Source organism: Fusarium redolens (genome assembly GCF_020744475.1).
Source record: "Fusarium redolens strain MPI-CAGE-AT-0023 chromosome Unknown BKA55scaffold_34, whole genome shotgun sequence".
NCBI classification, from domain to species: Eukaryota; Fungi; Ascomycota; class Sordariomycetes; order Hypocreales; family Nectriaceae; genus Fusarium; species Fusarium redolens.
In genome coordinates, this window is record NW_025763697.1 from 309,145 (window position 1) to 324,791 (window position 15,647).

Below are 15,647 nucleotides of genomic sequence, written 5' to 3' on the forward strand. Positions count from 1 at the left end.
TATGAGGCTCCTGTAACCCTTGGTTCAGCAGGTGGTCTAAGAGTCGCCGCCTGGGAAGACGAAACAAATTCTGACCCATCAGGGTTGACCGACTACATGTATCTCAGCGATACATCCGAGGGATGGATGTTTATAGTTGGTTGGACCCCAGCAACCTTACCCTGGAGTTGGTTGCATCATTGCATTATCCCGATAATGCTACACCATATGAGGCTACTTGGATAGACTAGGGTCAATTGTCATCCTCCAGATGAAATCGTACAAATGGGGTTTATTAGTTCTACAGCATAAAAATGGACTTCAAGCTCAGTTGCTGCCGCGCTTTGCATGACCAAGATGAGTATGTAACGGGGTCAGGTAGTACTCGGCCATACCCGCTCATACGCACAACTCGCAGACTCACGAGCAGTAATTGGCTCAAGGGTGTAAATTGGAAACAGACTAACTAGACGTCATATGTTAAAGTACTCGTTCAGGCAAACCAACTGTTCTCGGATTAATTTGCTGCAAAAGTAACGCCGAGTCCCATGCTATACAGACAATTTGTGGGTTTCGTAGCATGGGAGTAGTGGAGCAGTCACAAACTTGAAGAAACCAGAGAACCCTTAGACCTTAGTCTTGACCCAAGCACCTGCCTCCTGAGAGAACACATTAAAGTAGGAGGTGTGGGCGTTTGGATCAGTACCCTGCGCGCACACATTATCGCCTGCCAAACACCAGGATCGGATTTTGTTGGAAAAGCGGTTCAGCGAGGTCAGTTGAGCACCATTCCGAGGGTTTATCTGTTAAAGGGGCAATGTCAACTCTTTGTCGGGCGTTGCTAGGACACATTGATTTGCTTACGCCGTTCCTTGAAGCACCGGTACCAGTGTTGTAGGCCTGATTGGCAGCGTGGCGAGGATCGCCAAAGAACAGCGCAGCAGCAACTATGCAGGTGAGATTAGCCATTCGAGCCTGAACACCATTATCGCCATACGAATTAAGGAGAAGGATTTACTCTTATTGCCAGGCGAAGTCGCAGGATTCAACGCAGAGTTGGACTGCTGGGTACATCCCAAGCTCTGCCCGCCGCCGCCACCAAGGATGTCGCCAATGAGCTGAGCGCCCTGCGAATAGCCGCTCAGGACTATTTTGGAATTAGGGCATCGATTCGCATATGCCGTAATCTGTGACAGACCGCCGGTGATCCCAGCGTATATCGAAGTGCAGTATGTATTGAAATTAGCCGGGTAATTGATGTTCTCGTAGCCACAGCTAGGCAAGCCACTACAAATGGCCGAGGCAAGGGAGCTTTGGCGACCCGGATAAGGCTCGTCAGTGCCACGAGCCAAGAAGATGTGCACATTTTGACATGGCGCTTGGCGCTCCTCGATGTCAACGGCCGGAGCGCCGATGGCCAATGGGATGAGGAAAAGAGAGGCGAGGAAAGCTGTGTTCAACATTTTCAAAACAGGCGATGGATGGCCAAGTCGGTTAGTTAGTGTTGTGTAGCGTTGTTGTAGATGGAGTTGACTGTTGATAACGCGGAGCTGGCTGGCTATTTATCTTTCTCTTGAAGACAAAAGATACCCTCTATCCGTATCGCTCATCTCTCGTTATGCACCCCGCATCACATGATATCGTTGGTTCGGTCCGAAGAGGCTTCTCGTGATTCTTCATTGGCGCATTGAGGATTCTGAAATAGGGCATTGGCCGTGGTGGAGGGTATAATCGGCAATGTTTATCCAACGAATCGGTGGTACTATAGAGGCGATAGTCTTGTTTCCTTCAGGCCGGTTGGAGGGATTCTGTGTTGAACTCACATCTGGTCATTGATCCGGTTCGTGGAATGACTAGCATCTCCAAGGATTGGAGCGGAGGACCTCAACACGGCACTTGGCTTCAGATCGCAGTACATCTTTGGGGGTGATTTTTATGACATAGAATATTGCCTACCTGCCCAGGAACTAACCCAAAAGTATTGCAAGATGATGCCCATATTTGGACTCTCGTGCATTCTAACCGGGCCGACTGAACCCCAACATATAGTGATGGGTTGTGAAGTTACATATAGCCCCGCAATGGCTCATCACCGACATTACTCTGGGGTAGAACCCCGGCATCGAAACGATACCCGACTCTCTTGATCCCCTGTCAACAGAAAGGGGCAATTCGCGGGGTAATGCATGGTGTGCCTGATTAGGTGGTAAACCAGGCTAGTAGGTTGTGGTGAACGCCGCATCACGGTATCGACCTCCATCAGTCCATATCCGTCATCCTCCGCGGCATGCTAGACTCGGCCTTCGGCGCCGAGGCCGAGGAGAAACATGAGCTTTCTGAATGTCAAACTGTCAGGGCCTGATTTTGACCAGCTACACCGAAGAGGCGCAAGGCCGCTGACAGCAACCTCTCCATCCAGGATTCAATGTTACTGCAGGTCCGACCCCTCGGCGCCGTGCCCGCGCTCTAGGCTGGTCATGTTACTCCGACTGGAGCGCCTGCGCTCGTCACTTACATGTGTGTCAGCGCCTTGGGCTCCGTCGGCAGGTTGCTCGGCGAGGATGCCCTGGGGCGCGCTTCGGATAACGTGCAAGGAGACTAAGGGTCGACTACTTCCCAGGCAGCAGAGTTGCCCTCCGCCTCTTTCCCCATAACCATGGATCACCTTATAGAGAAAGTCAAGAATCATAGTGACCTTTCGCTCGTGGTCTGCATTTCCTGGTTCACCTGGCTGGGTCTCACTCTGTCAACAAGGAAGATGCATCCAGACTGGTGGGTAGGCCTGCCGATGAGGCATTTCAACCCAACTCAGGAAGCGTAGGGCGGATCATGTAATCATACGTATCTTCTCAGCCCGTCCTTTCCAGCCATGGCCCCCTTCCAGCAAACATCACCGTCCAAGACTCAGAGCCTGTTCTTGCTGCAGGAGAGTTCGGCAGCAGCCCACTTGGCCATTGTTTGCCTTCGCCTTCTTGTACAGATGTTCAGATGACCTCGAAGTCCCTGACCCCTGATACCTCGCTGTCAGCTCACATCAGGATCAATGACCCAGCACTCTCGACCTGGACCTTCCGCCTGCATTTGGAGGTAAATGTAGTGGATAATGAACGAGTTCACGTGTATCTAAAATAAGGGCTGCCTCCTTGTACCTGTAGATTGAAAAGAATATCATTTTTATCTCTGTCATAAGCCTACACTTGCGTACCGGACAGGGAGGTCTAGCCAACCAGAGGACATCAAATGAAAGGTACATTCAGCCCCACCTAATTTATGCGGTAATAGAAGTCCCAACAATTCCCGGATCTACATAGGGGTACTTTGCACTCCTGACAGCCGTACCGTGACTGAACCCTTTTGCCCTTATTCCCATTATTTGTATTGGCTTGTAAGGGCTGCGGCTGACCCTCTCCAACCCCTATTCCTTTACAAGCTTTACAAGGCGAGGGGTTTTTATTTCGGACCCAATTATGCAGTGTTACAAGCGTAAATTCGTCTCCAGTACGAAATCTCTGCCTTGACTGACTGTCAGGTTGATACTTAGCAATGAGGCTATCCACAATGTGTTGCCGCCAGTCAGCTTGTGCCTTTATAGGCTTCCACTGTGGCTGCCCTTTAAGCTGTAAAATGAAGCTATTGATCAGGGCTATTTCTAGCAGGAAGTCTCAAGCTAGGGCCTTCCAGCTGCCCCTACGGACACGGCGGTCAGGGATCCAATAGGCTCGCCTTTGGTCACCTTGGTCCACAGCATTCATCTGTTCATTATAGATAGCAGCAATTTACGGGATAGAAATAACCTTTACAGGCTCGGCACCAAAAAAACGCTTGATTGGCCGTGCTGACGGTTGGTCTGTTATCGGTCTCTTCCTCTTGCGGTCAACACGTTCAACGTCTGTGAAAACTATAGATAAGAATAACACAAGAGCATTGCCTTTCCAAATGATCTGATTAACCTAACCAAAGACAAATTAGTAAGGGAAATCATAGAGATCCTGTCTTTCTAACTGACCAGGTTATCCTTCGTAGGGACTGCCGTGAGGTAGTTGAACTCAAGGTCAGCGGCTGCTGTGTTGTCAACCTTCTTCAGCTTGACTAGGGGTTCATAGAAGCCACAGTTCTGACGGGCTGTGCCTGTGGCTCCGTGCCCTAGTTGACGGAGCCGGCGGAAGAGGTTAGGGGAGGAGAATAGGTTATCTAGGAATACGTAATACCTGGCTTTTGACAGCAATTTTACTAGGGCAACAACCACAGCTTGGGTAGGATTTAGATGCTCTGCTCTCTCTGATTTCCTAACTGGCCGTCTTTGCCGCTGTTTCCGTACCTGTGGTGATTTTCGCCAGTAAGCAGGCCTGACCCCTACGGGCCCGTATTTTCGATATGGCCGGTGCCAAAGCCACCGCAGGGAATAGCCTTCTTGGGCCACAGCCCAAGCTTTGAAGCCTCGAGGGATAGGTTTGTTAGGTACGACTGTTGTCTCTAATTCTCTCCCTAGGAAGCGGACCATACACTCATCTATAGCAATAGATATGCCTGGTAAGTAAAAGTCTTAAGACGCCTGCTGTATATGGTCAGACCAGGCCTTAACCCGGATAAAGGTTCGGCTATAATCCTTAATAGAAGCTTCCTTATTAATAGTTATGTGGTCAAAAAGGCGAAGGTTCCGTGATAATAGCTAGAATCGTGTGTAAGTTATCTATTTTGTATTAAATAGAGAGGGCGTTGCTTCCATAGGGGCGGAGCCTTCTAATAGTCCTTGATCTGCTTATCTATATATAGTCTTATATAAATAAAGATTGCAATCTATATATAGATTTCTGCAGCAGAGGTTGATTTTTATTGGAATAGCTGTGACTGTGGCTTTAATATATGACGGCCACAGCGAGCCTCTTCAAGCACGTGGCTAGCCCAGCTATTCGTATAACAGGCCCAGCTTTCTACTAGCAAAATAGTACAAATTGCTAGAATAGCAACAGCGGCTCCTAGGGCAAGGCTGTAATCTTAGGGGCCCGAATTAGAAGCTTCAATGGCCGAAAATGGTAGCCGCGGGAGGGATCCGGAGCTTTGATTGGTCGGCAGGTATTATCAGCCGGCTGCTCACAGCGGCTATTCGCAATAACAATACAGCTATCGCCATACTCGTTAACCGCTAGGTCAGAGGCTTGTTAAGAAGCCATAAGACCGTAGGGATTGAAGAAGAAGAAATGTATAAAGAAATGGGCGGGGTTGATTCCTCTGGCCCTCCAAGTTACTGCATGTACCTCAGCCAAAGCGGGGGACATGTGGGGCTCGGTACGGAAGTGTAGGCTTATGACACTAAAAGAGATAGTTGTAAGCACGAAAGCCGCATCCGCCGGGGTGGAAACCATTGCACTATACTGCATAACGTCGCCTTCTTTAAGCAAATTATATATAGAAGCCTGGCACTATCATGGGAGTAACAATATATTATATCTAAGTATATCTCTATCTGTCTTCAGCCCTGCAGACATACGTGCCAGCTTATCTCGGACTATGGGATTGGTTGGATTAGATGCTTGGTAGGTGTTTATCTTTGCCTCCCTCAGAACGCTGCAAATCGAGCATGCTAGCCAGGCTTTCTATCCATACGCGTATGGATTAATTAATCTATATGGAATAATCCATACGCGTTAATCCATATTCCATACATGGATATTATATTCTATAAGTATGGCAATACCGCGGAAAAAATTTAATCCTTATAGTAATTATATTTAAGGGCGATTTTCTAACTCTAATCTTTCTTTAATTCTAATATTACTATGTAGGGACGCTGTATATATCCTTACTAATAATGTCTACTTCTACTAACCTTGTAGGGTTTTTAGTATCTATAAGCAAATTGTGCTCTTCCTTAATCTTTAGTACAAACCCTTAATTCTTAAGTAGTAATATCTAAGAGTATATAGCTTAAAAGCGCAAAATAACTGCAAATACTTAAGTATATGCCTATAAGCCCTTAATTTAGAGCTATCTTATTATAGTTGTAAAAATAAGAAGATTTACTACTATATGCATTATATAAGTCTGACTTACTTTATAACTATTTTAATAACCTTTTAGAATTATCTACTTAAGATATATAGTATTAAGCTAGAAGCCTATAAATATCTAATTAAAAAATAGCATAACTATTTTATTTAAAATACTTTTACTAAAGCTAGCAAGATATATATTATAAAGTAACTAGTAAAATAAAAAGAAACTCTAAGATATGCTATTAATTATAAAGCAGTATTAGAGGTACTTATTTAGCTTATAACTATTTATAATCTCTCTTATAACTACAGTTCTTAGCTAGAGCTTTATATGCTTATTTTTATAATTAATCCTGCAGTAAATAACCTTATTAGCCTTTCTTATAGCTTTATATAGAAGCTTATCTCTAATTCCTTTTATATATATAAAGATATATTAAGAAGAAAATTACAATCTATATTATAGAAACTTTATCTCTTTGCTAATATATAATCTACTTTAAATTATAAAGCTTTCCTTAAGATATATATTAAATTTATAAATCTAGATATAAAGGAAGTGCTATAAGCACTTTTATTAGAGTTGCTAGGTCTTAATAGGCCAGGTAGTTATAATAGTGCTGAATAATAGAAGCTTCTTTAATATATACTTGAGGATTATAATATCTGGAATAAGGTGGGATTTTATACTGGTGATAACTATGGATTAAATAACAAATTATGCCGCTTACTTGCTAATTACCTCTAGGAGAAGGGTATTAACTAGGAAGCCAAGACCTATAGAATCTAATACTATAGCTATATAGTAAACCTAGTAGTTTAGGCTTTCCTTTTTATAAACTTAAAAGAGGCTACTTAAGTGGCTTTAGAGTATATTAAAGATATTAATAAATCGGCTTTTAGCACTAATATTTTTAAAAGGATTAAACTATAAAAGGCGTAAGGATGGCGGTAGCTTGGGCCTCTTAGAAAGATATATAATATATCGATTTATATATATAAAAATAACTATTAATAGAATAAATTTAAGAAGTATACTAGAAGATTACTAGGGCTTAATAATAATATATAATAGAACTTATAGTTTCTCTTACTAGATATTACTCTTAATTTTTAGAGCTATGTTAAGTAGTACTAAAAGAAGTATTACTAGGATTTATAAGATATTTACTTTATGCCTAATAAGTAAAGTGCTTTAGGGGAGATATGCATATTCCTTTAACTATTCTAGAAGATTACTTAGCTTATAGAAGGTTATTATACTACTCTAGATAGTTTACTTTTTATAATAAATATTCTTTATAAATATTATATATAAGTATTCTAAAAACACTCTAGTAATATTATATTATAGAGCTATATTATAGCTTCTTGGGCTATATTTAATAAGTATTATTAGCTTATAGATAAGAGCCCTGCATATAGTGCGGCAATAATACTTTATCTATTATAATATATAGCCTATATAAAGAAGAACTGGCTAAAGTCCTGGCATAAACTAGTTCTTAATGGCATATAAAAGTATTAGAAAGTTTACTACTATGATGTGACGGTTGGGTCCAACTGTGTTAAACTAAGCCGTGCTAGGTTTATTATTAGCAGATTGCATAAGGCATATACTAAGCATTATTAAAGTATTACGTTTCTTAATAGTAGATTTAATATATATTAGGTATAATTAATATAAAGAAGTTATATTAATAGCTAGTAAGCTAAAATCTATAAAAGTGCTAATAAATATATTTTATATACTTAAGGTTATAATAAGGATTATTAGTAAAATAAAATTAGTTTTTTATAAATTAATAATATTTATATATTAATTTAAATAGACTATTAAAATAGAGTTATTAGTCTTTATCTTATTAGTAAACTAAACTACTTAAAAGGTTAATCTAGTATTAAAAAAACATCTTCTATTCTTTATTAAAGGAAAATAATAAGGTTTATATAATATAACCGCTAGGGTTATAATACGATCTCTCCTCTTTATTAGGTCTTATCTTTAAGACCTGCATATCTATCCTTTTATCTATTTATTAGTTATAAATCTAAACTTAATCTTATTTTTATTTAAATACTAATAAGATATTAAATTATATTTCTAAAAGTAAACTATATTTAAAAATATTAAAGGCAATTAAACTTTCTAAATATATTATTAGATTTAGTAATAAATATATATTATATTTTTATTATTTTTAAAATAGTCTTTTTTACTAGGTTAAAGGTAATTAGTTTTATTAGTATTAAAACTATATTAAGGCTAAAGTAATATATAATAGTTTAGGTATTGCTTCTTATTATAGGTTTTTTATCTTTATTTATTTATTTCTAATTTAATCCCTTAATAGTAAAAAAGAATATAAAAGTTTATATTAAGTTAGAAAAAGAAGAGGAAGAAACTAAGGCAGTTCTAAAGACTACTATAGCGAAATTAAAGTATATTTATAAATAAAAGTATATATTAAAGTAAAAAGGTAATAAGTTATTTATATAAGGAATACAGTCTTAAGAAGAATTTAGTAAGATTTAAGAAGAGTTTATAACTATTTTTAAAGCTTAATCCTTAAGTATTATAAACTTAATTAATTAAAACTTAATTCTAGGTAATATTCCTTTTAAGTTTATTAGTAAAAGTTCTTTAAGAGTTATTAAGCATTAGTAAGGTATTTAAATAATTCTTATATATTTTTATTTCTAAGTAGTTTTTCTATTTTACTAAGTATTTGCATTTTCTATTTTCTAGTTATATTTTCCTAATTGCCTCTACTTTATAAACTTTTAATCCTTTAATTTCTTATAGTATATTGCCAGTTTTAACTTATATTATATTAACTGCTAATTTAAGTAATAAAATATAAAAGATTAAATAAAGCCTAACTTTCTATAATAAGTCTAGTTTATAATTATTTTTTAAGATTTTTTATAATACCTTATAAGATCTAATAAATTTATAATCGAATTTATAACTTAGTTAATCTATTTTAATGTTTTTTATAGCTAGGTAAACTATATCTCTCTTTAAAAAGGTTAGTCTCTTTAACTATTTTAAGTTATAGTAGTTTTTTATGTATTTTCTAATAAATTCAAGTTTTATTTTTATTTCTTTATATAGGTTCTTAAGGTTATTACTTTTAAATATAATAGCTAAGTTAATTAATTTTTCTTATTATGCAGTATAATAGGCATTTAGTATATATTTAAAGTTTATATAAGCTAGTATATAATTAATACTTTTATTATATATAGTATTATATATAAGTTAGGCTATTAGTAGTTTCTTAACTTACTTATTTTATTTATAATTAATATAACACTATAAATACTATTTAAATACTTAATTTATTTAATTAATTTATCTATTAGCTTATAGTTAAAATATAGTTATAAATTAGTAATTTAATTTAAGTTATATTATAAGTAATTACTAAAAGTTTAATATAAATATAAATCCTTTATTAAAAGGATTTCTATAAGTAACCTATATATATTAATAATATATTAATTAAAAATATAAAAAAGCTCTTTTATATCTATAGCTTTTTTATAAAGTAGGTAATAAGAGAATTTTATAAATTAGTTAATTATAACTATAATACTATTATAAAAGATTCCTATTAAGGGTTCTTCTAATAAAGGTAACTTAGTTATAAAATCCATTATAACTAAACTCTATAGTCCTTCTACTACTAGTAGCAGTTATAGCTATTATAAGGTTTATATCTCTAAGCTTTTATCCTTAAGTAAGGTTATATTATTAAATAACTTTCTTTACTATTTCCTTTATTCCTTTATATTATATTTCCTTATATTCTTTTTAATATTTTTATAATACCTTAATAGCTATATAGGGGATATTTATATATATTTTATATTAATTCTTCCTTAAGCTTATTTAGGATAAATAATATATATAATACTCTTTTCCTATTACTAAAAGTTATTTCTTATAAATTATAAGGTTTTCTAGCTTTAGCTTCTTTAATCTATTCTTTAAGCTTCTTACTTTTTTATATTTAAGTAATAGTTTTAGTTAATTTGTATTTTTATAATTAACTACTAGATTTTAAATATAGCTTTTTAGTTTATATTATTATAAATTTTATTTATAATATTTTATATTTTAATATAGTTTCTATTATATAGTATTTAATTATAATAATAATTTAAGATTTCTATTATATATTTACTAGTAATTTCGATTTTTCTATTAAAGTAAGTTATATTACTTTATTAATTATAACATAATACTCTAAGCTAATTAATAAAGTCTTATTCTTTATTTAATATAGTAATACTTAGTATTTTAATAAGGGTTTTAGCTTCTTTACTACTCTTATAATTATCTTTATTAATTAAGTAAACTAGTATTCTCCTTTTAGATTAAACTTTAAAGTTATTTCTTAATTTTAATAGTTCCTATATTAAGGTCAGGTTATCTGCTAATAATATCTATATATTTATTATTTATACCTTTATAATATATAATTATAAAGTTAAATTTATATAAGTATTTAGTATATTATAGTTATTATTAATTTAACTTTTATATTATTATAAATAGGCTATATTTTATAATTAATAAATACCTTTATTAGGTATTTATTTCCTTTAAGATAGTATTTAAATTCCTTAAAGTAGTTAATAATAGCTAGGAATTCTTTATTATAAATAAGATAGTTAAGTTTATTTATATATCTTATAAAAGTAAAAGCAATAAGGTATAATATACTATTATTATCTTATTATCTTATTTATCCTTTTAAGGTAAAGTTAGAAGTATTAGGTTTAAGTTTAACTTACTAATCTAGGTTAAATATTACTAAAATAGGTTTATTAATAATAGCTTTCTTAAGCTATTTAAAAGCCTTTTATACTTAGTTACTTTATTAGAATTATTTATCTTTTTAGTAATTTTAATAAAAGGAATAGTAACTTTATTAAAGCCTTTAATAAATTATTAATAATATTTATAATCTTAAAAAGATTATATTTCTTTTATAATATAAGATCTTCTATTTATAACTATAGTATTTTTTACTTATTTATTTTAATTTTATTATATAAATTTTATATCTTAAGTAAGTTATTTAAGATTAATAAAAATAACCTTTTATTAGTTTAATACATATATTAATATCTTATAATACTTTTAAACCTTATAGATATTTTTTTATACTTTTCTTTTATATTAAAGAAGATAAGGATATTATTAGGTAGTATATTATAAAGATATTAAGGTATTTTTAAATATATTTATAATTATATATTAAAATACTAAGGTATATTATTAATCTAAAAGGCATAATTAAATATTTAAATAGCTATATTTTATTTTAAAGGCTATTTCTATTTATTGCCTTCTTTAATTTAAATAAGTTATAGGTAGATTTAAGGTTAAGAGCTATAAATACCTTTTTACTAAATAGGCAGTCCTTAAGTTTATAATAAGAGTAAGTATTTAGTCTTTTTTATAATTTTATTAAGTTATTTATAATTTATATAGTTATAGTTTATTTATATTAGGTTTTAGTATAAATATAACTAAATATCTAGCTAAGGATTTTAATAGTTAAATATATCCTTTTTATAATATATTATTTATTTATTCTTTAAGTATATTAAGCTTATCTCTAGATAGGTTATAATAGGAAGAATTTTAAGTTCTTTTTATTTTAATATAATTTTAATATTATATCTATATATTAAGTAACTTAATATCTATTCCTTTAAAATAGTTTCTTATAAATATAATACTTTAATAGTATATTCTTAAGTTAATTATTAAATTCCTTTAAGGCAATTTATTTTATCTATTTAATATCTTAGTCTAATTATTAAATTACCTTAAGGATTATACTTTTTTTAATGATTTTCTTTTGCCTTTTTATATATATATTATATTCCTTTTAAAATAAGTAAATATTCTTTTATAGACTTTACTATCCTCTTTAATTAAAGTTTAAGATCTTTATTATTATTTTAAATTATTAACTTATTATCTAAAGGATAATCTTTATAATTTATCTAGCTAGTTTTTAGTTAATATAAGGATTATAGCATTATAGCTATAGTATTAAATATTAAGTTAAAACTATTTATTAAATAATATTAAAGTTAATTCTTAGTTTTTTCTATTTATAAAGACCTTAAGTAATTAATCTCTTAATAATTTTCTATTTTTATATTTATAATTAGTTCTTTTTTATTTATAATAATATAAATTTTTTTTTCTTTATATTTTATAATATTTAAGCTTATTTACTATATTAAGGGAAATAATATTATATTTACTTTATATTTATAAATATATTAACTACTTGCCTTTAATTTATATTTTAGTTATAAGTAGTTTTTTAATTTATTTTATTATTATTTATAAAGCTTTTCTTAGAGTTTGCTCCTCTAGTCTTTACTTATTATTACTTTTTATAAATAGTATAACCTTTTCCTTATTATTAAGTATTTATATTATATTTACTATAAATAATTTAGTTATCTAGGATTTATTAGTATTAATAGTTACTAGGTATTCTCTATAGCTATTTTCTTATTTATAATTTAAGGTAATATCTTTTTCTTCTTATTAGTAAGGGGTCTTTCTTTCTCCTTTTCTATTATAAGTAATATTAAAGTTTTTTTTTTAAACTATTTAAAATACTTTTAAGGATTTTTTTAAAAAGTTCTTCTTTATTAAGTTATATCTTAATAAACTTTAATAATACCTTTATTAATACTTATCTTTTTTAAGTTAACTTTATATTATACTATTATCTTTATTATATAATATATTTAAGTTCTAAATATATATTAAGGCTTTTTATATATTTTATATAAGCTTCTAGCCTAGCTATATAAAATCCTTTATATCTTATATAACTTAATATCTTATTATATTAATAATTAAGTATAGTTTTATTTTAATATTCCTTAACTTAAACTAAAGTAATTATTTATACCTTATCTTATATATTATAAATAGTAATATTATATATATAATACTTATAATATTACTTATAGTTTAGTAATATAAATACCTTTATATTTTTTTTAATTAAATATTTTTTCTAAGTTATAGATTTTTATACTTCTTTATATAGGCTTAGATATAAATATTATTATCTTTTTTATAATTACTTTTTTTTAGTAAGTTTTATATATTTTAGTATTTATTATTTAAAATAGTTTTAATTTTATTATATTAAGGTATAATTTTAGTATTTTAAACTATTTATTCCTTTTATATTTAATTTTCTTAGTATTAAGTTCTCTTTATATTTTAATTACTTTAATATAGCCTAGGTCTTTATATATTTATTAAATTACTTTAAGGTAGTTTTAATAAGAATATTATTTACTATTAAGTAAGGGTTATATATAATTATTTTATTTTAAATCTTAAGAAATACTTTTAATTTCTTAAAGGTTTATATTAATACTTAGTTAATACCTTAATTAAGTTCTTTAATACTTAGTTTATTATTTAGTTAGGGTTAACTTTTTTCCTTTTTTAACTATTATTATAACTTATTATATTTATTATTTTATTTTTTTTATATAAGTATTAGTTTTTATTATTTAATTTTTAGTTTTAAATTTTCTTTTTATTAAATACTTTACTTACTTTTATAACCCTTTTATTACTTATTTTATTTTCTTTAGTATTTAAGGTTTTTTATATTTTTAATATATTTTAAGTCTTTTTATTTAAGGGTTTCTTCTTTAATTTCTCTTTTTCTTATTAATATTAGTATTTTATATCTTAAGATAGGTTATTCTTTAGTATTAGTTAAGTAATATTTTTAAGTCTTTCTTATTAAGGAATAATTATATACTTTTAATAGTCTAAATTATAATAAAATTAATATAAATATTTATATTATCTTTTTAGTTATATTAACTATTTTAATTACTATTTAGGTTTATTATTCTTTTTTATATTAATATATTTCTTTCCTTTAAGTATTAGTTTATATTTTAATTAGTTTTAATAGGGTTTTTATATTTAATCTTTATATCCTTTCTTATTATAGTTTTAGTAAGTAAGTTTAATTTATCTTATTTAACTATTTTAATTTCTATTAATCCTTTAGTATTATAAGATATATTATTATTATTTTTATCCTTAATTAGTATTATAATAAGGTTTATTATCTTATTATTTATTATATAAGAGTTTTAAGTTCTTTAAGTAAATTACTAGTTATTAATTTAACTACTTAATTAATATAATTATTAGGTTTTAGGTTTTTTTCTTTATATATTAGCTTATATTAGTTCTTTAAGTATATTAAAGAAAATAATATAAGTATATCTTAATCTTAAGGTAGTTTAAATACTAATTAAAGGAATTTACTTTAAGCTTAAATATAAATAAGTTTATTTAAGTATTTTAATTTTTCTTTTAGCTTATCCTTTTTATTAATAGTTTAAATACTTATTATAAGGCTTTTTAAAAGCTAGGTAATTAGTATATAATATATAGGTTTAGGGTTTAAGGGCTTTTAGGTCTCCTTTAGTAATCTTAATCTTTAAGAGTAGCTAGAACTATTATATATAGTGCCCTTAAGGTATCCTAATATATACTAGTTTTATTTACTTCTCTATAAACTAAGTTAGATAGTAGATATAAAGGCTTAATACTAAGTAAGGAATATAAAGAGTTTACTTAGAGTTTTATTAAATATCTTAGGCAGTTAGGCTTAAGGATTTCTTAGTATCTTATTATAAATAATAATATTAATAAGGTTATATATTTCTAAAGTCTATTTTAGTTATTATTAGCCTATTAGGCTTAGAGGTTTACTTTAGTAAGTATTTAGTAAAGCTTTATTATTTTAATAGTTATATTAGTAATTTATATTAAAGCTAGATAATATTAAAGTTATTATTACTTTTAATAAGTTATTATTATTTTCTCTTATATCCTAGTTAGTAAGTAATTATTATTAACTAGAGTTAGGTAATATTAGCAGTAATATTTACTAAATAGAAGTAACTAATAGCTATTATATTTATATTACTTAGTATTTATATAATATAGTCTAAATAAGAGCTATTAATATATAATAGTTAGGTCTAATTATATTAAACTAAGCTATATTAGGTTTATTATTAATAGATTATATAAGGCATATATAAGTATTATTAAAGTATTATATCTCTTAATAGTAAATTTAATATATATTAGGCTTAATTAATATAAAGAAGTTATATTAATAGCTAGTAAGCTAGAATTTATAAAAGTATTAATAAATATATTTATATACTTAAGGTTATAATAAGGACTATTAGTAAAATAAGATTAGTCCTTTATAAACTAATAATATTTATATATTAATCTAGATAACTATTAAAGTAAAGTTATTAGTCTCTATCTTATTAATAGACTAAACTACTTAGAAGGTCAGTCTAGTATTAGAAGATAGTCTTCTGTTCTTTATTAGAGAAAATAATAGGGTTCACGTGACGTAACCGCTAGGGTCGTAACATATGAGCTCCTGCTCCCCACTATGACACCATAGCTAAGAGATGAATACAGCGCCTTAATAAGTATAACTTACTTACTTAGGAGCTTGATATTATTAGCCTATTTATGCAGCTAGATAAGTATAATGCTTTTATAATATAACTGCCTATTATTATTAACTGCTCTTTATTTTCTTAGTAGCT

The 15,647-nt window shown here is 29.4% G+C and overlaps 1 protein-coding gene across 1 annotated transcript; it reads right to left on the minus strand.

Moving 5' to 3' along the window:
* Positions 1-605: 605 nt before the first annotated feature.
* Positions 606-1,442, minus strand: BKA55DRAFT_547014 (Alpha/Beta hydrolase protein; the record flags this gene model as incomplete). The annotated part of the gene is made up of 3 exons (XM_046190979.1): positions 606-782; positions 844-926; positions 998-1,442. 3 exons carry the CDS (start codon positions 1,440-1,442, stop codon positions 606-608), a joined length of 705 nt encoding a protein of 234 aa, XP_046041313.1.
* Between the last annotated feature and the right edge of the window lie 14,205 nt (positions 1,443-15,647).